This window comes from Cnephaeus nilssonii, assembly GCF_951640355.1.
Source record: "Cnephaeus nilssonii genome assembly, chromosome: 6".
In the NCBI taxonomy this organism is placed as follows: Eukaryota; Metazoa; Chordata; class Mammalia; order Chiroptera; family Vespertilionidae; genus Cnephaeus; species Cnephaeus nilssonii.
This window is the reverse complement of record NC_137077.1, coordinates 23,037,440-23,063,260: the sequence shown is the minus strand read 5'-3', so window position 1 is coordinate 23,063,260 and position 25,821 is coordinate 23,037,440. Positions and strand designations below refer to the sequence as shown.

General features: G+C 42.6%; 1 protein-coding gene and 1 pseudogene across 2 annotated transcripts; one reads left to right on the top strand and one right to left on the bottom strand.

Moving 5' to 3' along the window:
• The first annotated feature begins 4,814 nt into the window (after positions 1 to 4,814).
• Positions 4,815 to 19,248, top strand: LOC307101790 (uncharacterized protein). Its single transcript, XM_079775215.1, has 6 exons — positions 4,815 to 4,868; positions 13,252 to 13,894; positions 15,656 to 16,021; positions 17,540 to 17,587; positions 18,078 to 18,128; positions 19,037 to 19,248. Coding segments are annotated over exons 2-6 (537 nt in total). The 5' UTR covers positions 4,815 to 4,868; positions 13,252 to 13,824; the 3' UTR covers positions 19,039 to 19,248.
• LOC307102077 (PEST proteolytic signal-containing nuclear protein-like) lies at positions 9,555 to 11,865 on the bottom strand (annotated as a pseudogene). The gene is made up of 3 exons: positions 11,855 to 11,865; positions 10,843 to 11,433; positions 9,555 to 10,619 (listed from the first exon to the last, which is right to left on the bottom strand). The product of its transcript is annotated as a PEST proteolytic signal-containing nuclear protein-like (transcript).
• Positions 19,249 to 25,821: the final 6,573 nt, after the last annotated feature.

The window sequence follows — 25,821 nt, the reverse complement described above, 5'->3', positions numbered from 1 at the left end:
TGCCTATAATACTTTACTGAGACCATAGCTGTAGTTTTACATGGTGAAGAAAGGAAGCAGGACCCAGCCGGGTATGGCTCAGTGGTTGAGCGTTGACCCAGGAACTAAGAGGTCACCAGTTTGATTCTGATCAGGGCATATGTCCTGGTTTCGGGCTCACTCCCCAGAAGTCAGTCAATGATTCTCTATCAGCATTGATGTTTCGATCTCTCTCTCCCTCTCTGAAATCAATGCAAATATATTTTTCAAGAAGAAACACTCTGAAGCTGGATATTTGGAATTAAAAAAGAATCTGATCTGTTGAATAACCCTCACGGTGGTGAAACTTATGAGGACCCCACCCAAAGTTGACTAAGTATGTATGAAGCAAAATTGTTCTGGTTTGCTGCAATGACCACTGCATAGACATTTTTTCAGATTCTGCAGAGATTGTTAAACAGAGTGGCTGTAAGAAATTGGAAAATGCAAAACAGTGACTTCTTACGGGAGAGACATTACCTGTAGCCTTCAACCCTACTTCAGAGCTTCCTCTTCCTTTCCTTTCAGGAAAATGCTTTGGAAAATGCACTATCTGAGATGTTGGGAACTTCCTGGGACATTTCCTCTAAGAGAGTGGGCCCCCCAAGAAAGAAATACTTAACAAGAAGAGATTTCTTTTTAATGGTTCATCACTACAGTGGAGGAAGACTAGACCCTTTGATTGTATTACATCAGTAATAATCTACTCTGCTGATGCACTCATTCCAGGCATTATCTACACTAATAAAAGAGAAAAATGCTAATTGACCATACCTGTGCTATGCCCACAGCCAATCAGAGCGAGTATGCAAATTAACCCAACAAAGATGGTGGTTAATTTGCATACGCTGAGGGAGGGAGGAGTGAAGACTGAAGACAGCATAGAAGGGAAAGTGGAAAGCAAGGCAGCTGCTGGAGGGAAAGCGTGTGTGGCCACAGCGGCGGGCGGTGGCGGGCGGGGCGGGGTGGGGTGCGCAGCGGCGCTCACAGCCACAGAGGGGGCGGCAGCAGTGGCCGCAGGATTGGGCATGGCAGGGCAGGAGAGGTGGCGGTGGTGGGAGGGAAGCCCGCAGGAAGTCTTGCAGGAATCTTCCTGCAACGGGTCCCTAGTTTAGAGATAATTCTGGATTTCTATCCAGTGAGTGCTTGTTAAGTGTTTTACAGCTTACAAAGGATAGGTCAGGAGGTGGGATGTACTGGGCGGTGCCTCATCTGGCTGTTGTCATGGGCGCTATCATTTGATAGCTTTCCTTGTACTCTTGGTTTGGTTGATGGGTTTAGTTAATTTTAGGTCTATTCTCAGAGGTTTATTTAAGGTTCTACTATTAGTCCTTTGTCTCAAGTTTCATGTGCTCCTCTGGTGATGTAATTCTTTTCCACAGTTTCAATTACCACCAATACGCTACCAGTTATCAAGTTCATCAGTCTTCTGTCAAAAACCTGATACCTGACCAACTACTGGCATCTCCACTGGAATGTCACACAGACTCTAATGTAATGTCCACGGCCTGTCATATTCCTTATTTAAGTAATGGCTCAAAGATCAATCCCCTCATCAAAGTCAGACTATGGAGATTCATCTATCTCTCCTCCCTTTCTCATGTCCTCAATATTCAATCAGGTTCCAAATCCTACTGAGTCTGACTTCTTTATATTTTAAAACACTTGCTTTCATCCAAATTTATTGTTCTATTCCCTATTATCTCTGACAACAATAATTAAAATGCTTTCCCACCTACTTTATCTGCCTGTATTGGACATTCCACTTTTATTTCTTGACTGTGCCAGAATCTAGCTCCTTACTTCCTACTTGGGGGCTGTTCTAGTTGTTCCACAATATGCATGTCCTTTCTCCCACAGTAGGAGAATCTGAACTGACCACATGGCCACACAGAATTCTGACTCCATTTGTCGCTTTCCTTGCAGCTAGATGTGGCTATGTCACCAAGTCCTGGACATTGGCTTGCAAGTGGAAGTGAAATGTGAAACTTGCAGCTTGTGTTCTTAAAAGAAAGAAGCATGCCATCTCGTTTTCTCTCTCCTTCCTCCTGTGGCTGGAATGCAAAAGTGATGATGGGAACTGGAGCAGCTCTCTTGGGCCACGAAATGGAAACCATGTGTGGGGTGAAAATCCAGGGGCGGAGGGGGAATCAGGGCTGGCCTCACAGAAAAGAGCTGCCCAACCCACTCGTGCCTTTATATGAGGGAGCAATAAAGTCGTCATTAATTTTGATATTTGTTACGGCAGCCGAACAGGTACCCTCAGGAATACTCCATTTATGAAGCCACACTACCTAGCAACCAAGGCATGGGCCGAAGGCTGACAGTCACATGCTCCTAGTGGGGTGAGAAGGGCTAATTCAGGACAACAGTGGCCGAGATATCCTTCTGCAGCCAAATCTTGGTCAGACTGTGCCAACTACGAGACCACTGCTGTGCCTCCTCCACACGGCCTTCGCTCCTGCCCGCTTCCAAGCTGCTCTTCCAGACTCTTGAGAATGTGGTGTACTCCTGATATCCTTCCAATAACCCCCCTTTTTAATTTGAGTAGATTAGATGTATGTGACTTGCAGCAACAATACATTTCCAAAGTGAGGCACTGAATTCCAATTTCCCTTTTCCTGCGGGTGTGGTATTTGTAAAGAGATGTCTAATCCCGAACTCTCCTGCTTAACACCCACCAGTAGTTCTTCAATTCTTTCCTGCAGGATGACCTCCACCGTGTGGCATGTGAAGCCTCCCAGGAGCTGGCCCCAGCCTCCCTCCCCAGCTTTCTCTCTTGGTGCCTCCCTCTATGTCTTGCCTTACAAGGTTCAGCCGTACCCAATCACTTGGCAGACACCCACCTCTCCTGCTTGGAACTCCCAGCTCCTCCTTCTCATACCTGCTCATCAACTCGCATTTATAGAGATAACTTGGGGTTCCTCACCTCAATAAAGCTTTCCTAACTCCCCCTACCGGGCCTCCCCTACTGATTGCCAACTCTGTCCTTTAGGCTGCACACTTGCTCCCTTTGTAACCATGCTTCCAGCCCTCACCAGGATCTCTTTGTGCTCATCTGTCTTCATGGTACCTCTTCCATCCTGGCTGGTTTTCTATTTCTAGCATCTCTTATATGGTTGGTGCTTAATAAACAGTTTATTAAGTGAAAGTAAACCATCTTTCTGTAAAATATTAAAAAGTTTCCAAATAAACCAGTAGGTGGCACCCAAGGTCTTCTGCTAAAGCCAACTATTGCACTTGCATGTTTTTCTTTTTGAATAACCAACGTGAGCCAGCAGGTGGCACTCAAGGACAGAAACATCTTTCTCTTTCATTAAGTCCCTCCCGGCTTCCTGTTTCTCCTTCTCAGTCTTCTTTTAGGAAAGAGTGGACGCAGTGTATGTCATTATAAGGTCATGCGCCACTTAATGACGTTTTTGTCAACCGTGGACTTCATATGCAATGGTGGTCCCATAAGATCAGAAGGTTGGGGATGGGGAGGAGCAGAAGCAAAGAGAACACAGTGTTCTGAGAATTGAAAGTACGGCGGGGTGACTGGTTTAGATTGTGTGTTTATGTGTGTGTGTGTGTGTGGGGGGGGGGGGGGGGGGTTGCAGTGATCATGGTGCCAGAGGGCTGATGAGAGTTAGTGCCAAGAAATGAACTTGGGGAAGTAACCAAGGCCTTTGGATGAAAGGCATGGGCTTCAGTGAAAAAGGTGAAGGAGATCAAGTCCAATTTGTCAGTTACCAAAACAGGCATGTTGGCTGTTATTCCAGCAGATTTGATTCCTTGTGCTTTGCTTAAGCTAAGCTTACTGTGACTTGGCATCCTCGATACATGCCAGCTGCTCTGTGTGAAAGGAGGGAATAACACAGGACATGGTCTTAAATTGAATCCAAGGACTTGGTGGCTATTTTGAAGTCAGGATCTTTATTTCTCACTCTGAAGCCATATTGAAACACCAGTTTCAGTGCAGGAAAACCAGCCACGTGTTCCTTCATATTCTTGACTCCCCTGTGTTCCTTTCAGGCTCCATATGGGGTCTGCGGCTCCTCCCTCACCAACACACACAGCCCCATCTCTCTTCTCTGCCTAGCTTTCCTTTTTAGCCCTTGTACTGCTCAGCATACAGAGTAGTGTTTACTTCTCTAACTTGACAGTTGCTCCCTTTACAAAGTTATTGAAGGGGAACAGAGTTTGTGAACCCAAAATATGCCTCTTTGGAATATTGGTTAAGCTGGTTAGTTTTAAGAAACAAAAGACTCAGAAAAAAACCTTTGACCTTCCCCCTAATGGCTTAAAAGAATTTAGACAGAGGACGTGCTCCAGGAAGAGAGATAGTATCATGGATAATTATAGTTTAATATAAACTAGTGTGTGATAGGGAGAAAGCTCGCAGGGCTGGTTTGATCAAATTCCTCTGCGCCCCATTGCTTCAAGATGGTCCAACAAGTATTTGTTTACTAAACATTAACTCTTTCATTCCCTTGTAAATTGCCTCCTTGCCCTGTAAAGTACCAACCCCTCCCCCCTGCCCCACTTAGTTTAAGATGGCATATGCCAGGTAAGCCTTAACTGCCCAACCTGCCCTTGGCTCTCATATTCTTTGGGGACCCCCATATGTACATATGTGATAAGTTTGGTTATTTTCCACTATTCATTTGTCTCATGTTCATTTGATTATTAGGCCAACCAGAAGAATTTAGAAAGGTAGGGGAAATTTTTTTTTTCTGTTCCCATGGTTTTAGTGAGGCAGCCAGGCAAAAAAAAAAAAAAAAAAAATTTACCAGTTAGAACCCCACACTTTCCGCTAAGGCTGAAGCAACTCAGGAGATCCTGGGACATCTAACACAGGCTGGAAGGAGGTAAGGGTTCTTAGCATGTAAACCCCCCCACCCAGCCCCCCAATCCCCTCATCTCTGTCTGTGGGATCCAGTGGAAGAAAAAGTTGTGAGAATACTCTTCTCCCTTTCTAAATTTATATTGGCGGCGAGACTAGTTTCATGGGCAAACATGACTGTGGTGAAGATTTGATTTGAACTTCTGGTTTTTGACCCCATTCTTCCAGAGATGGTCCTTATCTCTGCCACCTTGAGGATGAAGATGCCGCTGGTGAGCAGCCAAAGGGGCTGTGGATCCAGCTTAGGGAATCTAAATCCTTCTTCGGACTAAAGGGAGGAAAACATATGACCTCCTGCGATTTGGAGCAGCTGTTTAAAGACAGGCCCCACGTGTTTCTTAGGCTCCTGTGGGGATGAACTGTTGGATCTGTGAGGGCTGCATCCTTCCACGCTCTCTGTGGAAGCCTTTTGCTTCCTTAGTTAGGCCATAGAAGGATTGCTCTTTTGAGTCACTGGTAATCTTACTATCAATGGCCAGACAATAGATCCTTTGCGAATTGGTAAAACTTTTAAATTAAAGCATTTATGTATGTATTTATTTATAGAATTTTTAATTCTTGCCCGAGGCTATGTTTTTTAAAAAGTTGATTTTAGAGAGAGAGGAAGGAGGAGAGAAAGAAAGAAAAACCTTGATCGGTTGCCTCACATATGAGACCTGACCGAGAATGGAACCCACAACCTTTTGGCGTATGGGAGGATGCTCCAACCATCCGATCCACCCAGTCAGGGCTAAAATATCCTTTCTGGAAAGCTCTCATATTAAAACTCCCTTAATAAGATGGAAGGACAGAAATCACAACAAAAATCAAAGTCCACTCAGATCCCTTCCTATTATGCCTTTAGATATTTGTAGATATTGTAAAAAATCAGGACATGGGAAATACAATTGTCCAGCTCTGAAGAAAAAAAAAGGAAAAGAAAAAAATGGCAAAACTTTCACTAAAGACAGCCTTACATTTTATGTCCTAAGAACTTGGCTGGGTAACCAAAATATGGCCAAACAGAACTGTGGGCTAACGTCCATTCTTGGTGAGGGTCCTACCAAACTGCTGCCAGCCCTCAGGGCATTTATAACCTCAGTCCTCCATCCAAGGCCAATCTAAGGCTTAAGCAGCAACAACAAAATTCTTACACCAGGAAGGGTCCTGAATGTTTAGCCATTTATCCTGAGCCCAATGAAAGAGGGAAATAAAATTTCACATGGTCCCTTCCTTCTCAATCCTGACCAATTGGTTATTGATCCTTTTTTCTCCCAGGGATAGCTATGCCTGTGCCTTAAGGATATGGCATTAGCTTTTTGCCTGCTTCAGATATGTCAGTTATCAATTCTTTCTTTTGAAGGTCAGAGAGAATGACTCTGGAAGGCACTAAACTTTGCACCCATCGAGACCATCGAATGGTTTAGTGCTGCCAGAAATAAATATTGTTTGTCCTAGCTGAAAAGATATTTTAAAAGAATTTAATAACCCCATGATCAGAAATGTAGCAAAATTGGAAGCTCATTTTTCAAAGTCTGATAGGAATGTATTTAAGCCTCCTAGCAACTCCCCAGGCCCTCCTGTGGATGGGCAGGAATGTAAACAGGCATAGCTGCCTGAGACTGAACAAACAAAAGGAAACAAACGGGAACCGAGAGCTTTTCAAAAGCACAAGCTGCTGAACAATCTCAGTCTAGCCCCCAGCCCTCCCGCTTCTTTAAAAATTGTCAAATGAACTGATGAAGATGGTTATAATCCTAACTTTTTGTTTGAAATATTGCTGATTTTAGAAAACTATTTTGTTTTTCCAGGTTCAAGGAAACTTGTTTCTTTTAAACTACCTAATGACTAGAGCAAGTTGGGTAAATTATACCTTTGTGAGCAGAATTGAAACATTTATTATTTCCTTCCTCCTTGATCCCTCCAGAATATAGAAACTCTCAGGGAGTATTCTAATTTTCTTGGCAGTATAGTTATTTGCATAAGTTCAGTAAGAGCATGTCCTCCTTATAACAAGACACAATTGGAACCGGGTTATATACAGAGGCTTTTGTGGGGATGTCATGTGTGAGAGAGGTATGCACAGAACCAAGTATGACCAGACAGCTTTAAGGAATTAAGATGGACTTAGGGAAGCCTCTTGGAAATATAGGCCTGGTGCCTTGCTTACAGGGTCCCCAACCACCTTACCAGGTAAGTAAGGAAGGTCTGAGAACATCAGGATATTTTGGGAACCTCGCTTAGAGAGGAATTGCTCCAAAGCTAAGAGTACTGCAAGCAAAATCTAATAGCAAGTATAAGGTTTGCCCTCTTAAGATCCTGTTAAAACTTTACTCTGGAGATTCCTTATAAAAAATCCCAGCAGAGTAAATTTATTTATTTATTTATTTTTATAATGTGCTGACTTTATGAATACATTTAAAAGGATGAACAGTCCTTTCAATGCAGAGGAAAAGGACAGACATTGCTCTAGCACAGAGTCAAAGCCAAGGGAACTATAAAGCACACTTGGGTGTTCACTGTGCAACCAGCAGAGTAAATTTAAAAGAGCCTGTTTGACCAATGGTTATTCTGCTGTACTTATACAAATAATCAGGCCAAATTTTTTTTAAAAAAACTAGACTTATTCTGCAAATAAATTCATCTTAATTTGACTATTCTGGTAAAAATGAGGGTGATTTAGAGAGGAAAAATTATGTTTCAATAGTAACTATAATGCATACTTATGGTTATTAGATTCTGGTTCAGTTCATTGTCTTTGAGGTTTTGTTTTCCAGCTATAAACTGGACTGGATCCTGAGTTTTTTCTAGTTTTCTCAAATATTTGGCTGTAGTTCCTCAAACTAACATTTTCCATTTTCTCCTATCCTTTAACTTGGAATCACTGAAAACTGAAATGGCCATTTATCCCCTTGGAAGTCCTGCAAACTGCTGCTTCATGATTTGATATAAACTTCAAGAAATCACCCTGGCTCCATTCCCTGACCGGGCACATCCCCACATTTCGGGTTTGATCACTGGTCAGGGTGGGTGCAGGAGGTAACTGATGGGTGTTTCTCTCTCTCTCCCCCTCTCCCTTCCTCTCCTCTTCCTAAAATCAATAAAAAAAAAACCCAACATACTAAACTTCAAGACATCACCACAACAGCTCATGCTTATACAATTTCCACGCCTGATGTGTAAACCACCTAAGAGTTTTTTTCCAAACACTCAATGACATCATCAGAGAGTATGCATCAAGTCTGACACCTAGAAGTCTGGCAGCCCTCCAGGCTCAGAAACTGTTTTTAATTTGCTCTAAACATTAACCTTTGTGGTTGTAGGTTTGTTTTGTTTTTGTTTTGGATCCCATAGAAATGTCACTTATTAAATACCTGATTGCTTGCTCACACACATAGACCTAATTTACCGTCTTCTGAAATGAGACAAAACTGTTTAACTGAATGGATCTCTCTTCAGGATTAAGTGATTGTTCAATGAAATATGGACAAGCTACCTACCAGCTTAGCTTCTGGACTATAAAACTTCCTATTTGAACTTAAAAAGGTACATGGAAATTTATATTTTTTCCATCCTCACATTATGCATAAAGCAAAAATTATGATCATAAACCAAAATCTCATGGACTTCAGCCTCGTGTTCTCTGCTGCCTGTGGTATATTTCTATCAGCACATGAATTTCCACTAGTCAATGCATCTTGCCTATTCCTTCTGCAAATCCTGTCTTAACCAACCTCCTACTCCTCTCATTACCACTCAGAAACTGGCTCCTGGTTTGACACCCCTGTGTATGTCAACCTTTAAAATTCAATCTTTAAAATTATTTTTAAAATTACTTAAATTTTTATACTTTATTTTAAATATCTTTACTGAAGTATAATTGACATACAAGAAACTGCAAATACTTAAAATATACAATTTGATAAGCTTTGATATACAGTATATATGTACATATATGCGACCATCACCACAGTTAAGATAATGAACATATCTATCATCTCCAAATGATTTCTAGTGTTTCTTTGTAATCATCTCCACTTCTCCCTCTCTCCCACTCCCATCCCACCATCCCCAAACATACTGATCTGTTTTTTGCTGCTAGAGATCAAATTTGCTTTGTCTACAGTTTTATAAAAATGAAATCATATAGTATGAACTTCTTTTACAATATAGTGAGTAGACATTTGTACAATTTATGATGTGATCACCCTGATAAATCTAATACCCACCTGACACCATACATAGTTGTTACAGTATTATAGATTATATTCCCTATGCTAGATTTGTCCATCACTATTTGTAACTACCAATTTGTACTTCTTAATTTCTTCACGTCTTTTCACTCATCCCCCAACCCAACTCCCATCTGGCAAATGTCAAAATGTTCTCTGTGTCTATGATTTTGTGTTTCTGTTTTGTTTGTTCATTTATTTTTTTATTTTTATTTATTTTTTTTAGATTCCACATTTAAGTGAAATAATCTGTCACTTGTCTTCTTCTGCTGACTTATTTCCCTCAGCACAATACCCTCTAGGTCCATCCATAAAAAAGACTTCATCCTTTTTTATGGCTGAGTCATATTCTATCGTATATATGCCCTACTTCTTCTTTATCCATTAAAAGATTTTTTAATGTGATTTTTTTTAAAGGAAAGGGTAGGAGGAGGCAACACTACTGAAGGAAATCCTAGTGATCAAGAGAGAAAAGAAACTGTATGTAATCGATTTTGTGACTTTGTTTCAGATTGCTTTGAGGATTTACCAAATCTAATAATGGGCTCTTCCATCCTTTAACCATTCTTTAACCTCCTTTCAAATCTAATATAGCTGGGATTCTGCTAAGCTTCAATGTCCATTTTTAAAATGTATGAGATAATTTGGTTCAAGAATAATGGGTAAACAACCTAGCTAGATGTTGTTAGGGAACAAAGTTGTATAAGTCTGGCCCCTGCCCTCTGAAGCTTTCAATATATTCGGGGAAGAGATGTAAGGAGGGGATTGATCTCTAACTATCAGAGTAATTACCCTTGACAAGGAAATGATGAAGAGATGAATCTATACAGAGAAAAGATGGGAATTGACTCTGAACCATTTTGCCTGGATTGAATCATGCCTCTACCTGTTACTGGCTCTTGTAACTTTGGGCAAGTTATTTAAATTGTTTGTGCCTCAGTTTCCTCATCTGTAAATTGGATCCAGTGATGAGCAATATTTTAATTTTATCTAATTTACTTTCGGTAACATTTTGCTCCAATACAATACTCCTTTTCTATAAGGCTGATCCTGGAAGTCGGAAAGTTTAGGTTAATAAGGGAGTTAAGTTACAGAGTAATTGCTTGCAGTTTAAACAACTTTTTGCTTCCCTCTGAATGTGCGAATAGCTGTCCCTAAAAAATATGCCATTCTTAGAAAGGTACTATTTCTGATTTTCAAAAATTATCTGTGACCATTGAAAACTAATCATACAAAAATACAAAATTAGTACATGTCTTGAAATCTGTATAGAAAATATAAAGCATGTCTAGTTTCAAACTCTCATTTATTAGTGTATCACTCAACCTTGAAAAAAAAAAAAAGGTGTCTCCAAAGGCAGTCTTTTTTTTTTTTTTTAATACCATTCTTTAAAAAGGAAACTGTTCCTTTTAACTCTACAACACCCCCATTTCAAATCATATCATTTAATTTTCTTGGTCATGGGCATTTCCAAGATGAGATTTTATATTTCGCTCCCATAGCTCCTGGTTACCATAAAACCCATGCTTGCCTGGCTAGTGTTGCTCAGTGGTCAAGGGTTGACCTATGAACCAGAAGGTCATGGCTTGATTCCTAGTCAGGGCACATGACTGAGTTGTGGGCTTGATCTCCAGTAGGGGGCCATGCAGGAGACAGCCAATCATCATTTCTCTCTCATCATTGATGTTTCTATCTCTCTCTTCTTCTCTGAAATCAATAAAAATGTACTGAAAAAAGAAAAGAAAAAGAAAACCCATGCTTTCCTTTATTGAAGGAGTGTGGTTCTGCTGGTGTTGGTATAACCCTTTCAATATTCTTCATCTTCACCTTTGCTCCTGCAGGCATTTCCTCGGGTTCTCTATCTTAGTCTTCATTAAAAGCTGCTGCTACCGAAAGGGTTTTTGGAGCAAGCATTGGAAGAGTTTCTTTGGGTTTACCTGATCCAAGTCTGATGGCTCTGGCTGAGGCTTTCTTTGCCATCTGACTGCCGGTGGCAAATCTAAACTGGAGATCATTGTAGGCTTTGCTGGGAGGCCTGCAGCTTCTTCAGCTGATGGCTTCTCAGCACTGCGACTGGAACTTTCCCTTCCATTCCTGGAGGACACTGTCTTAGTTTCCCCAGGTTTTTCTGCTGCTTCTTCGGGTCCTCTGGAGGCTCCAGCTCACTGCTGCTTCTCAGGCTTCTCTCCAGCCTTCCTGTCTGTTGTTCCCCACCAGGGCCTCCCTGCGCCACCCACCCCTGCCTTTAAGGTGAAGTCTGTGCAGGGCTTCACCTCACAGGACAAAGTGGGCAGTGAGGAGATCAGGGCGGTAACTGGACTTGGGGGCGATATAGGAGAGTGGTTGAGAGAGGCCCTAGCATCAGACTGCCCAATGGATTGCTTCTTCTTCTTTTTTTTTTTTTTAAAAAAAAAATATGTTTTATTGATTTTTTTAGAGAAGGAGGAAGGAGATAGAAACATCAATGAGAGAGAAACATCTATTGGCTGCCTCCTGCATATCCCCCACTGGGGATTGAGCATGTGTCCTGACTGGGAATCAAACCAGTGACCTCTTGGTGCATGGGAGGATACCTAACCAACTGAGCCACACTGGCCAGGCTAGGCTGCTTCTTGATGCTACAATACTTACTGTGTGACCTTTCATAACTTCCCTAACCTCTCTGGGCCATGGTTTTCTTAGCTAAGAAAGGAGAATAATAAAACTACCTTAGGTTGGTATTGTTTAGAACAATATATACCTGTGGCACATAGTTGAGCAAAATGTTAATTTTTATTACTATTGCTGAAAAGTTTTGTTACAGGGCAGTGAAAAGGAGGGAAAATTCCAGGGCAAAAGGAATAGGGAAACTGAGACAAGAAAGTTAAAACAAGGCCAAATAGTGTGGCCATTTACAGCCAGCTTGTAAATTGCAAGCCCTTATCTTTCCCAAGGAGGCTTGTAAGCAAATGGTTAATTACTCTCCAACTGAAGAATGCAGGAAAGGAGGGGAGAAGGGGGAGAGAAGGGAGTTTTTATCATGCACTAAACAAAGAAATCAGCCATTTGGGGAAGGGGAAAGGAATAAAAGGACAGGTTTTCGCTTGTTTGTTTTGTCCTTTTACTCCCTAAACAAAGAAGCCAGCGGTCTTAAGGCTGGGCAAGATAAAATTGCCAGGTGCTTCTCGTGAATCCTGGGAAGGCCACACAAAGTAAAAAGGGACCTTGAGAATGAGTCTGTATCAAGATAGTCAGCAGAGGAGTTTTGAAATCTATAGACAGGAGGCTACATAACGCTTCGAACGCCCACCCAACTCACTACTCAGATTAGCTGAGGGATGTCCATATGCGTTCCAAGCTGGATGAAGTAGATCTGCTCGCCTTACTTCTTTAATAAATTTGCTTGCTCTAATTGCTTTAATAAATTGGCTTTATCACAATGCAATCAGGGTCTCTTGTTTACATTTATTTATACAAGACAGGAGTGGGCGGGGGGGGGGGGAGCCCTCTCCTTCTCACCCAGCGGGCTGTTCATAACATCTTTTCTGGGGACTCTGGGCTGTGTGTAAATTTCTGTCAGTGATATTGCCAACCCTATGGGTTCTGAGGTGCAGGAATCAGCTGTGACTTTTTACGCAAAGAAGATAGGCCTGAAGGACTTGTGGGCATTGGGCCCGGTGATGGGAATTGCACATATGTGTTACACATCTCCTCTTCAGGTAATGGGCATGCCTTTTCATTGAACACAGCCTGATTTATGTGTGAGTTCCTCTTGCATCTTCTCAGCCCATTTCACACCTCCTGTGAGGGTTAATCTGAGCTTGGGCCAAGGACACATTGCAGCTTCCTACTGCCCCCTAGAGGACTGAAAAAGTCACTAGCAGGAGCCAAGTCTGCACAGCCAAGAGTACTTGATGCTAAGGACATCTCTGCATAACCTGAGTATCTTCATTTGAATTTGGCGTCATTGAATTTGGAGTCCCTTGGCCTAGGTTCCTCATCAGAAAAATGGGGATAATAACGACTCCCCCATAGGACTGTGGTGAGAATCAAATATGACAATAGCACACGTGAAATCTTATAATTTTAGATATATCTGTTTTGTTGTAGTAATAATAGTCGGAGTAATTATTATTCTCTCCCACAATTCTCTTTTAGAGACCAGTTCGGGTTAGAAGCCTGTGTAATTCCCTTAGAATCAAAGAAGCCATCAAGCTGTGACCACAATTCTTAGTCCCGCATTCTGACTCAAAGTAGCATTTCAAGAGTTTAGTAAAACAATTGGCTCCCGTCTAGAAGACAAACTTGCAATCTTGGGCTAGGAGTGGAGTCCTCAGTTAGCTGGCGAAACTAGAATTTCCCCCTCGTCCTCTGCAAAGCAGATAATTGCTGCTAATGGTAATGGGGCAACCCAACCTAGGACCTTATCAGGGTTTTCCTCCAACCTCCTCCTTGTTTCTCCCTCCCCAGGGCCTTTGCTCCAGGGACATTCTTATTGTGTGAATGTCGTGTGTGTGTGTGTGTGTGTGTGTGTGTGTGTGTGTGTGTGTGCAGGTGAGGCTTACTTTTTTTTTTTTTTAAATAATAACCACCTGAGAATGCTGCCTTCAGCACCCTTGGGCTGAGGGTTCTATAAAAGCGGAACAGAGCTTTCATCAGTCCAGCTCATTGAGGGCTTGCCACCTGCCTGCTCATCTTCTCCAGCGTCCTGGGCTCCCTGCCGCCTGAACCATGATCACGAAGGTCCTCATCTTCTCTACCTGGTTTGTGCTGGCTGGGACTTTCCCCTTAATACTCCCATGTAAGTGGACTATTGGGAGGTTTCTTGGAGAACAGGGCTAAAATCTCTCATGGTGTGGGCATCTGTGTAAGGGGGGCGGGCGGTGGCACGGGGAAGAGGGAGATAGATAGATAGAGACATGAAGTGAAAGTTGTGAAGTGAAATGGTTAAAACTATATTGACTTGGATTTAAGGTGAGGTTGGGAGGTTGAACTCTTGAGGCCTTGGGCAGTTGAGTGGCTAAGCTCAGATTTGGGCAAAGTGTTTGAATTGACATCATAAAGGTGTAAAGGCTGGGCAGATGGGATTAGCGTAGGTCAGTGGTCAGCAAACCGCGGCTCACGAGCCACATTCGGCTCTATGGCCCCTTGAGTGTGGCTATTCCACAAAATACCATGGCCTGGGCGAGTCTATTTTGAAGAAGTGGCGTTAGAAGAAGTTTAAGTTTAAAAAATCTGGCTCTCAAAAGAAATTTCAATCGTTGTCCTGTTGATATTTGGCTCTGTTGACTAATGAGTTTGCCGACCACTGGCGTAGGTGATTAGAGAGCTACTGAGGGTTTTCTTTTCTGTGTTCTTCACTGTTGGGTGCTAAAGAGGCTTTATTCTATTTAATGGAGGTTTATAAATCCTAGGCTGTATCCTCATTTCATAGCAGAGTAAATTTCAAAATGCTTTAGCATTCAGCTCAGTCACACACAATGGAGACTAGTAGGCCTGGTATGAAACTTGTGAATCACCTTGGGAAAGGAAAGAAGGAAGTGTCCTGTGGACCAGAGAAAGGAAGCTTTGCCCCAAAGGCTTTCTTTTCTAGTCTTCCTGAATTCAATTCTAATGAGGAGTGCTGCTGATTCCTTTGCATTAAAATGGTGACTTTCTCCATCCTGTTCCTTTCACCTCTCCCCGAGGTAACTCTCAATATATCAGATGCTGGGGTTGGAGAGCTAATGACTTTGGCCTCATTGGTAGAATGCTCATAACCTGCTGAAGTAGGCAGTCAAATGACTATGTATCTTCCACTATCGCCCAAGAAGACCCTGTTTGCACCCTCATCAGGCCTACATGGTTATGATGCTTATATATGGTTAGCAAACCCCCAAATATCTGGACTGAATGCTCTATGGAACACTCTGGAAAATGAAGTCCTAGACATTTAATGAACAAACCATAAGAGTAGCCCATAGAGTCAACTCCATTGTTCTTTTTTCTTTTTTATTGAATGTATTGGGGTGATATTGGTTAATAAAATTGTATAGGTTTAAGGTGTACTATTCTATAATCTGTCATCTGTATACTGTATTGTGTGTTCACCCATCCAAGTCTCCTTCCATCACCACTTATCCCCCTACACCCTCTTCTACCTCTTCCGCATCCCCTTGATTCCATTCTTGATATGCACCTTGGAAATAGCTGTTTTCCTTGCTCTTTGCCCCTCTTTGTTTTTAAGTTTTCAGAAACCTGGAAGGATTACAGAGGGGGAGTTTTTAGAATGTTTATTCTGTTTTAGTCTGACATTTAGAGGCACAATATCAAATGTTCCTTCCTAAAGTGACCCTTCAAGAAAGGTGGTGTAGGGATACTGAGCATACTACTGGGTGGCAGTCAGTCTTCTGGATGTTCTAGCAGTTGGCAGAAGAGAGACTTGTGGGGAGATGCCATTTGATTCGTTATACCAAGTTATGTCCCTGTTTTCTCCAGAGAAGATCTAGCTTGGAATGAGAAGGGTGTGGAGATGGTGGAGATATTCTTGCTAGAAAATATTTGAGCTGTTTGTTTTTTCTAGACATCGACCATCATGCAGACATTTTCAAGGACTCAGAGTTACAACCTGAACTAAATTCAACCATTGACCCAGAATCACCCACTGACCTGGACCTTGCTGATGCTTTAGAGTCACTCACTGACCTGGCCCTCGCTGATGCTTTAGAGTCACTCACTGACAAGGACCTCGCTGATGCTTTAGAGTCACTCACTGACAAGGACCTCGCTGATGCTTTAGAGTCATCCACTGACCTGGACATCACTGATGCTGTCGAGTCACTCACTGACCAGGCCCTTGCTGATGCTTTAGAGTCACCCACTGACTTGGACCTCAATGGGGCTGTAGAGTCGACCACTGATGTTTATTTGGAGAATGCACAGACTTTGGGTAAGTAAGGGTTCCAACTGCAGGAGTTGGTGGGCTCCCACCTTTTACATTTCTGAGGGAAAGGCTGCTTTCCTCCAGTGAACTGGATTCCCAGCAGACGACGTGACCACACTCATTCCCCATTCTGTTTTCCTAGAATTGTCTACTGAAGTGGGGTCACATATCCCCAGCATTATGGGAGAAGCCACTCAGGTGGCCACAGGTAGAAATTCCTGTCTTCAAAAATGCAGACATGTCTCCCTGCCTCTCTTTCCTTATTTACAGCTCATTGCATAGGCATGTCCTGAGGTAACTTATGCAGCCGGGGATACCTTGCTGCTTTGTTCTCTGAGGTGATACTCGTACATTGTGAAATGCTTACCACAGTACGGTTAGTTTCTTTGGAACTTGAGGGAAATTGAAGCATTTTCCCAGTGTCAGCAGATGGAGCCATTTGAACACCAATAATCTCCAGTCTGGAGGACGCCCTGACCTGGTCTCCAGGACCAGCCTTCTGGGCTTTCTCTAAAGAGGATGAGCTTCTTGTGTCTCCAAAGGATCAATGGTTATGGTGGCAAAAATAGCTTAAGAATTTGCTCTTCTTTTCCAGTTGATTACAATTCAATGTACACAGGGAACGTTTTGAATGAAGGTTATTTAAGTATAAATCTCATTTGAATTTAGGCTGAACAGAAGAAAGGGGGATTTAAAGCTTCGTAAATGAAGCAGTGGTCCTATCTCTGCCCATCTCTGTCTCAGGCCTTCATCTGCTTTCATTTTTCTCTCTGCCTTTTAGCCACAGGGTCAATGCCTCGGTCACAATGAACAAAACCCAGTCGTTTGTGGGATGCCTTCATTATTACTAAGAAAGAGCCATGGGCCTTACCTACAAAAACAATTTTAAACAATCTGCTTCTTATATCTACAAATAATAGCTAACATTCGTTGAGATTTACTATATCCCAGCACTGCCCTAAATGTATTGGGGGAATGTAGGCAGTAGTAGCAGGAAGCTAGAAATTGTATTTAGTGGCAGCTAAGGGGCTTTAAATCCTTCCTTTTCCACTAATTATCCTCCTCACAGAATATCTCTCATTTGCAAAATGAAGCTCTATCTCAGTTGTATTCTCACTGCCCAACCTGTAGTGGTTGATTAATGAGTTAATGTAAGTTAATGCTGCCTCCCACCCTAATTCTCATGTTTGACTATAAGAGCAAGAGGCAGCCTCATGGCCCAGATGCATCTTGTCATTTCTGCTAATGTACTGAACCCCATAGCCTGCTTATCAAGAGATGCTTTCTGGCTGTGGGCAATTACCAATTAACTGAGTTTTATTTCCCCCTGCAATGCATTTATTTATTTAATATTTTCCCAGTTTTATTGAAATATAATTGACATATAACATTGTATAAATTTAAGGTGTACAATATGATGACCTGATATATGTATAGATTAAGAAAGGTTGGTGTTCAATAGGAAGAGAAAATTCATGGAGGTTTTATCCTTTGAAATTAACCAAGTGACTTCCTTATTTCTAGTAAGTGTTCCTGGTGATTATTTGGAAGAGCCCATAACTGGTGCGCCAGGTAAGATCAAAGAGCGTTGACTTTTTTTTGTCTATTCTTAGACTTTGAGGGATATTTTTCTTCAAGGCTTTCCAGGACAGACTCAAGAAGTGGGGCTCTGGGAGGTACTCTGCCCACGTTTACACACTTCTCAGCCAGGCGCAGGTTTGCTTGAGGATGTGCACTTTTGGGGGAGAAGACAGGACTTGGCTCTTGTACATGAAGACGTGACTGGTCCATGTGTTCCTCTCAGGGATGTCCAAGGGCAAGTGGAGGCCAGTCCTTTACCCAAATCCTCCTCATGGAGTGTGTTTGCATTTCACCTCCACAGGCAGGATTTCAGGCATGGCAGAGTGCCGTGGTGGGTAGGAGGAGGGCAGTTTTGGTGGCACAGACTCGCTAGAGTCCCATGTTTACTAGGGCTACTTGAGACTCTTAGCTGAATGCCAGACACACTCAGTGATATATATTGGAAGTGAATAAAACCCCCTTTTTTTTTACTTAATTGCAGATGAGCCCAGCACCTCCATGGAAAGCAATGAGTTCACCTCAGAGCTTGTTTGTAAGTTTCTTCTCTTTTGCCCCTGATATCTTATTAGGGATCTGACACTATTTTCAATGCTGGTTTTAATCCACTGGAAAAGGATTGCAAATTTAACAGCCTTCCAGGATGCTGAGATCAGCTATAAAATCTAATTGAAGGTTAAAGATACCCCCTTTTCTCTCTGAGGTTTATCTTCCAGATCGAATTGTCTGGGTTTCTAGTACTCAAATGGCGTAGGACAAACAAGTTCTCTCCCTTGTTTTTTCCAGGACTCTTCCTTCCCGTCTCTCTAGGACAGTGGTTCTCAACCTTCCTAATGCTGCGAGCCTTTAATACAGTTCCTCATGTTGTGGTGACCCCCAACCATAAAATTATTTTCGTTGCTACTTCATAACTGTAATTTTGCTACTGTTATGAATCGTAATGTAAATATCTGATTTGCAGGATGCCTTAGGCGACCCCTGTGAAAGGGTCGTTCGACCCCCAAAGGGGTCGTGACCCACAGGTTGAGAACCGCTGCTCTAGGATGTGGATCCCAGTCCAGTCCATGGACTCTTTCTAAAGGAGAGCCTGCAGAAAAGGCATCAGATTTCATGATGCAGCAGAACATACAATTCAGTGAAAAACTAAAGCCTTGTGGTTCTGAATCAGGAGGTGCCAGTTTTACTACTGGGCCCCACTCTTGGCTTTTTTTTTTTGGAATCCACTAATGTGGCTTCTTCATGCAGTTAAATGGATACCTGGACAGTGTGTAAATATCTCATTTAAGGCACCAGGAGAAGGAGGGGGAATAAGCAATTAGACCTTAAAGAAATTCAGTTACATGCACAAGGTCAGAGTGGGGAGTGGGAAAGATGAGTCTAATCGTTTGAGCCCCAGGGTCTCTGCTTTCTTTTGATAATGCCTATTTTTTTTTTCAATTTTAGAAAAAGAAGCAGATTCTCCATCGGCTGCAATCTTGGCTCTCCTAATCCCGATTTTCTAAGAAGACTCTGCACAGCCCATTGATCCATTATAGGAGCTAGAATAATTGGAAAAGTTCTGTGAGCCTTGGTAAATACTCAGCTGAGGATAAACACAGTGAATTGTCCACAGACACAGGATGTGCACATTTCTGAACCATGTCCATTTAATATGAGACCAATAAATGTTCATGAGATAACAGACTACTTGGTTGCCTTGTGTTAGTACCAATAATCATGTTATTCTCTCTGACAGAGACTGGAGGCTCCAACTCCTCAAGAACATAGGAAAGCATGAAATGAACCTATGAGAACTGCATTAGCTTTTCTAGTCCTGCTCTAACAAATTTCTGCAAACTTAATAGCTGATTGACAACACAAACCTGTAATTTTACAGCTCTGAAGTTTAAAAGTCTGAAAGGCATCTCACTGGGTTAAAAAACGTGTGTCAGCAAACACTGTCTTTGATAAAACTTATAGGACAAATATAAGCCACAATATATGAAGACTGAAAACAGGCAGAATGGTCAATGACATAACAGTCAGGAGAAAGGTAATACTCAGGTACCTGTGGAAGGCTGATTGGGGTAAAATGATACCAAATATAGACATATGCTGATTCATGTTATAGAACCCTGGCAAGGCTCAAGGATTGTAGACATCAGGTGTTGCGACGATTCGATTGGAGGAGTAACGACAGTGGTGAGACAGGTAATAAAAAATAGGTATATATCCTCCATCATTCCAGCTAGAGAATAGGTTTATTCTCTAGAAAAACTGAACCAGAGAGGTTCTGGGCTTGGAGGCAACTGCCCCTGAAGAGAGTAGGAGTGAAATGCTGTTCTAAGGAAACAGGGCAATGAAATGAAAGACTATAAAAAGAATGGACAGGTGCCCCACCTCCTACCCTGGCCAGCTCCAAGGTGCCACCAGTGAGGATGAGCTTGCCAAGCAGGAGCTAGGAAGATTTAGTCTCAGAGATAGCAGCTGGAGGCATCTTCAGCAAAATAGCTCTCAGGCCACCCAGTCTCCCTACTCTGAGGCACACGATTCTACAAAACTCTTGCAATGCATATAGAGTTTTCTGACAGCCTCACCATCTAAATCTTTCATATAAATAGACAGCAAAGGATCACCAGTTGAAAATCTTCCTCAAGTAAGGCTTGAAGTAAAGAAGCAGTAAAAATGAAACTCGGAGGAAAGATAATGACTATGAGGAGCAGAAGAAACATTAAAACACTGTAATTAATATATTCAGAGAGATAAAAATAGATATTGCATCCTTGAAAAAAGAATAGGCTGCTATTAAATAATCAACCAGAAAATAAAAAGAAATATTGGCTATTATTATAAGTTTGATAGAAGATAAAGGTAAGGAATTCCCCCATAAAATAGAACAAAAAGGCAAAGAGATAGTCAATAAGTGAGAAATGAAAGGAAAACATTCCAACTGACACAAATTTCAAAGGAAACACTATCTTAGGAAAAAAAATGTTCAATAAAATACTATTTCTCAGAACTTAAGAATGATTCTCCATATTGAAAGTGTCCAATGATTATCCACAGGCCCCATTTGACATTTGCAAGGTCCAGTGAACAACTACAAAAGGAGGCTGACGTACTATTTCTCCAAATATTTGCAAGTGATACCTGAGCTAGGACTGAGGTTCAGGTCACGTTTCCACCCAGGTCCTCCAGCCTGTTCCTTGGAGATTGCCTAGAGACTAAAGGAGCTATGTTCTGTACCAGCCACGACCCTGCAAACAGAGGTGGGAGGGGCAGGCTGTCTGCTGGAATAATAGGAGGTTAAAAGCTGGTCTGGACTCAGGACCAACCTGGTCAATTTCCTGTGGGAAACTTCCAGGCAAGTTTTCCTCCCTCATGTCTCACTTCTGATTGAGGATTTACGGGAACTACTAAGCACCTCCCCAAACTACACCACTGAGCATAGGAGTGGTAGGAAATTCAGTTACATGGAGAACTTGTCTGCCTAGACATGCTTTTGATGGATTTGAGGTGACAAAAGTAGTCATTTTTTCCTCTGGTGCCCCAGGGCAGAAGCAGTGAATTTATTATTATCTTCTGACTTCCATATAAATTTAGAATGTGTTTATTATTATCTACAAAATAGCTTCCTGAGAAATTGATTGGTATTGCATTGAATCTATACATCAAGTTGGGAAAAATTAAAATCTTATCATTATTGAGACTTTTAATCCATGAACATGAAGTATCTCTCCATTTATTTTGATGTTCTTTGATTTTTTCCATCAGAGTTCACATATCTAGCTACCTTTCTTTTTTTTAAATCCTTTCCTGATGATATTTTTTCCTCTTGAAAAAAAAAATATATATATGTTTTATTGATTTTTTACAGAGAGGAAGGGCGAGGGATAGAGAATTAGAAACATTGATGAGAGAGAAATATCAATCGGCTGCTTCCTGCATGCCCCTCCTGGGGATAGAGCCTGCAACCAAGGTACATATGAAGTATGGTAGTAGAAACGGCTGTTTGGGTTCTGTACTTATTTGTTTGATAAAACAATAGAAAGTTATTTTGATTTTCTGAACTTATGCATGCTATTCCAATACTCCATTGATGATGGTTTGAATGTCCCATTGATTGTGATCTCACTGGTCATCGAAGCACATTCTTCTGGGACCCAGGACAGATCAATTATCCTAAATTGCCTCAGTAGCTACAGATAGTGCATTCCTGTTGACTCAGTGATCCCAGAATCTGGACAGCACAATTATTCTAAATTGCCCCGGTGGTCCCAGATAATGTCTTTCTGTTGATTCAGTGATTCATAGATACTTTAGATAACTAACTTGCTCACGAAACAGGTTCCTCATTCCAGACCCAAAGATGTAATCGATACCTTTGTGATATTCTGCCAATATAAGCCAGATGTGGCAAGCTGTTCGGGGCTGAGAGGTCTGGAGCGCTTTAGCCCCTTGTATGCCCCCGGCCTTTAATAAATGACTCCATAATTCGACTTTTTGAGGCGTCCTTTGTAAGATGGGGGTTACACTACAACACATGCCCTTGAACAGAATCGAACCCAGTACCCTTTAGTGCCCAGCCTGACGCTCTATCCACTGAGCCAAACCAGTGAAGGTTTTCCTCTTGATTTTTAGAGTGGAAGGGAGAAGGAGAGAAAGAGAGAGAGAGAAAGAGAGAGAGAGAGAGAGAGAGAGAGAGAGAGACAGAGACAGAGAGACAGAGAGAGAGACAGAGAGAGAGAGAGACACACAGAGAGAGAGAGACACAGAGAGAGAGAAACACTGATGTGAGAGACATCGCTTGGTTGCCTTCCTCATGCCCTCCGACCAGGGCCGGGAGCCTGCAACTGAGTACGTGCCCTTGATGGGAATTGAACCTGGGACCCTAAAGTTCGAAGGTCAATGCTCTATCCACTGAACCAAAACGGCTAGGTCTGTCTACTTACTTTTCCATTTAAAGTTTTGGCTTGTGGACCTCCTAAGATATAAATAAAAATCCTCTGTCCATCCAGTGCTTATAAAGAGAGACACTGAAATTGTACTCTTCTTGTTATGGGCTTCATGGGAGCTGAAGTATTATCTTCCTGGCATTAAATCCCTTTCCTCAAACCTATGAATTTAAAAAGCTAAGCCTCAGATGAGCTGGGTTAAATCCACTCACAAGCCCTAACTGCTTTGGCTCAGTGGATAGAGCGTTGGCCTTCAGACTGAAGGGTCCCAGGTTCGATTCCGGTCAAGGGCATGGGCCTTGGTTGCGGGCACATCCCCAGTGGGGGGTGTGCAGGAGGCAGCTGATTGGTGTTTCTCTCTCATCATTGATGTTTCTAACTCTCTATCCCTCTCCCTTCCTCTCTGTAAAAAATCAATAAAATATATTTTTAAAAAATCCACTCACAATAGTCTCACATTAGTCACAGAGGATCTCCTACCAGGGTCCTGGAAACTCCGCATGAAAGCCATAGAGGTTCTCACTAAAGCCATAGAGATCCCTTATCAAGTCCCAAATGCCTCACTCAGCTTTTTAAGTCCTAGAACCAAGAACTTTCATATGTCTCCCAAGCAGATACTTCAAATTTCCATAGATAAAAATTGTAGAGTTTGCTTAGGAATTTGCTCTACATATCACTGGATTATCTCATATTGTTCTTTATGCCTTACCTATTAGGCCAAACAGAGATTACTAGTCTGCCTGTAATAATTTCTGGTTTATGACAATAGGAAGGTAAAGAGTCCCATGGAATTTTTTTTTTTTTTAATTTCTTTATTGATTAAGGTGTCACATATTTGTCCTCATCCCCCCATTCCCATCCCACACCCCTCCCCTTGGATGCCCCAACCCTCTGTTGAACTTAAGCATTGGTTAGGCTCATATGCATGCACACAAGACCTTTGGTTGATCTCTCCCCCCTCCCCCCACCCTCCCCTATCCTCCCTCTGAGGCCCGATAGTCCGATCGATGCCTCCTTGTTTCTGGTTCTGTTCTTGTTCATCAGTCTATGTTGTTCATCATTTCCCCTAGATGAGCGAAATCATGTGTCACTAGAGATATACTTATAAGAATTGAATGTGCGACGAGCAATAATAGTTATGCTGACAGGCAAATGAATCAGTCTGTAGTGAGTTTCTTTCTGGACCAACAGTTCTTTTGAGACCCAATATCAATGTCCACCAGTTCCTTATGAGTACATGTCGGCACTGACCCCTCAGCTCTGGATGGTGGACAAATGTGGTAATGCAGGTCCGACTCCCTCTGGTTTGGTCTCGGCCGGACCCAGGGGCACTGCTTCACCCGGATCCAGGGGCCCACGGCCTCTCCCGGACCCGGGGCCAGGCTCACCCGGATCCAGGGGCCCACGGCCTCACCCGGACCCGGGACCCAGGCTCACCCGGATCCAGGGGCCCACGGCCTCACCCGGACCCGGGGCCAGGCTCACCCGGATCCAGGGGCCCGCGGCCTCACCCGGACCCGGGGCCAGGCTCACCCGGATCCAGGGGCCCGCGGCCTCACCCGGACCCGGGGGAATTTTTGGTTTATTAATTAGTTCTTCATCTTTGAACTCAGAGGATCAACTTGTACTCAGTTCTGCTCTAATGATTGCACAGTACTAGATAGCAGTAATTATTACACAATTCCTGGTCCTGGACCTGGTTAGTAATGACAGTCAGTGCTAACTAATAGTTGCACGTAGTTTAAAAGTTTACAAGCATTTTTACATCCTTTTCTATCTTTAATTTTGAGACGTATGAACTATTTGCTCCATGTTAAGACAGAATGTCCACAAAACCCATTAGTTAGCTAAGTACTAAATGCACTTAACTTCTCATAAAGGAAGGAGCTGAGACTCAGAAAAATGGGTCAGTAGTGAGGAAGCTGGTTTCAGATCCAGGTACCATCCAATGCTTTCCATGGAGCTATACATTCTGCCCTACCTTTGTACTCTTATGCCTTTGAATGGGGAAATGACATCAAAGTCCCCAAAGGATGAGTGAATGAATCAAAGTGCCAGGAGAAATCAAGACCTGGTGCTACTGAGGGAGAGCAGTTCACTGGCTCTGACTCACTTGCAGGTGCCAGGAGGGTGGATCAGGAACACAATAGGAAAGTGGTGTTTCGGACACAGAGAGAGCCTGTTCCCCAGCTAGGAGGAAAGAAATGAATACACTCAGTTTCAAATAGCTGCCTTAAGTCAAGATTTTAAAAATACATTTTTATTGATTTCAGAGAGAAAGGGAGAGGGAGATAGAAACATCAATGATGAGAGAGAATCATTGATTGCTGCCTTCTGCACGCCCCACAATCTGGGCATGTGCCCTGCCCAGGAATTGAACTGCAACCTCCTGGTTCATATGACGCTCAACCACACTGGCCAGGCCTTAAGTCAAGATTTTAGGTCCCTGTGGAATGTAACAAAAAAGATAATATGCAAAGAGTCTTACTGAACCGCAAAAAGTGGCATAACATAGGTATGAAGAGCCCAGATTCTGGAGCCAGAGGGTCCGGGTTTGGAACTCAGCCTATAATGACTAGCTTTGTGATTAATTTTTCTGATCTCCAATTCCCACGTGGCACGTTTTTTCCCTATACCACCAAGCACTTTTCTAATACAAGTTGGGTGCCCTAAAATTCAGCTCAGTTGATACTATCCACCCAGAGGTAGCATGAATTCTACAGACCAAGGGCTCAAATCCACAAGCTTGCCCTCCCCTTCAGATGATGTTACCAGACTAAAGGGATCTGTTTGCCTGCATGCATCAGAGCCCAAATAAGATGTGAATGGGAGCTCGCAGCAAAGACAGTAGGGTTTATTTTTAGGAAGCGGCCCAGGCCTGGAGACACATGTGAGCTAATGCTGAAAGACTTGGTCCCCAGATGGCTTCCCAGGAATGGGTTATATAGGGGAAAAAACATTAAATTATGGTGACTAAAGGAGTTAGGATCATGGTGTCTGCTGATTGATTAGCCAGGGTAGGGAGTAGTTAGTTGATCAGTATATCTGGTCCTGATATCAGCCATAGTGCGGCTTCATCTGATTTCCTAACTTTCTGGGCCTGGAGCTGAAACACAACTGAGGCCTAGATGTTATCGCTAGTTTGATTGAAACTCTGTCTCTGTGGCCAATAGACCCGAGGCTTTGTTCCTACCAGAGCCTCCTTGTCCTGAGGGCTTAATGCTTAAGGGAGTGGTCCTGCAAAGGAAGAAGCAGGTGTGTCAGGGTGCTGGATGAGGTCAGTTTGAATAAAAA

Excerpts from the sequence above, each read along its gene's own strand:
- LOC307101790 (XM_079775215.1), top strand. The coding sequence starts at position 13,825 with ATGATCACGAAGGTCCTCATCTTCTCTACCTGGTTTGTGCTGGCTGGG. Across the intron at positions 13,895-15,655 it reads TTTCCCCTTAATACTCCCAT|ACATCGACCATCATGCAGAC; the intron begins GTAAGTGGACTA and ends TGTTTTTTCTAG. Across the intron at positions 16,022-17,539 it reads GGAGAATGCACAGACTTTGG|TAAGTGTTCCTGGTGATTAT; the intron begins GTAAGTAAGGGT and ends CCTTATTTCTAG.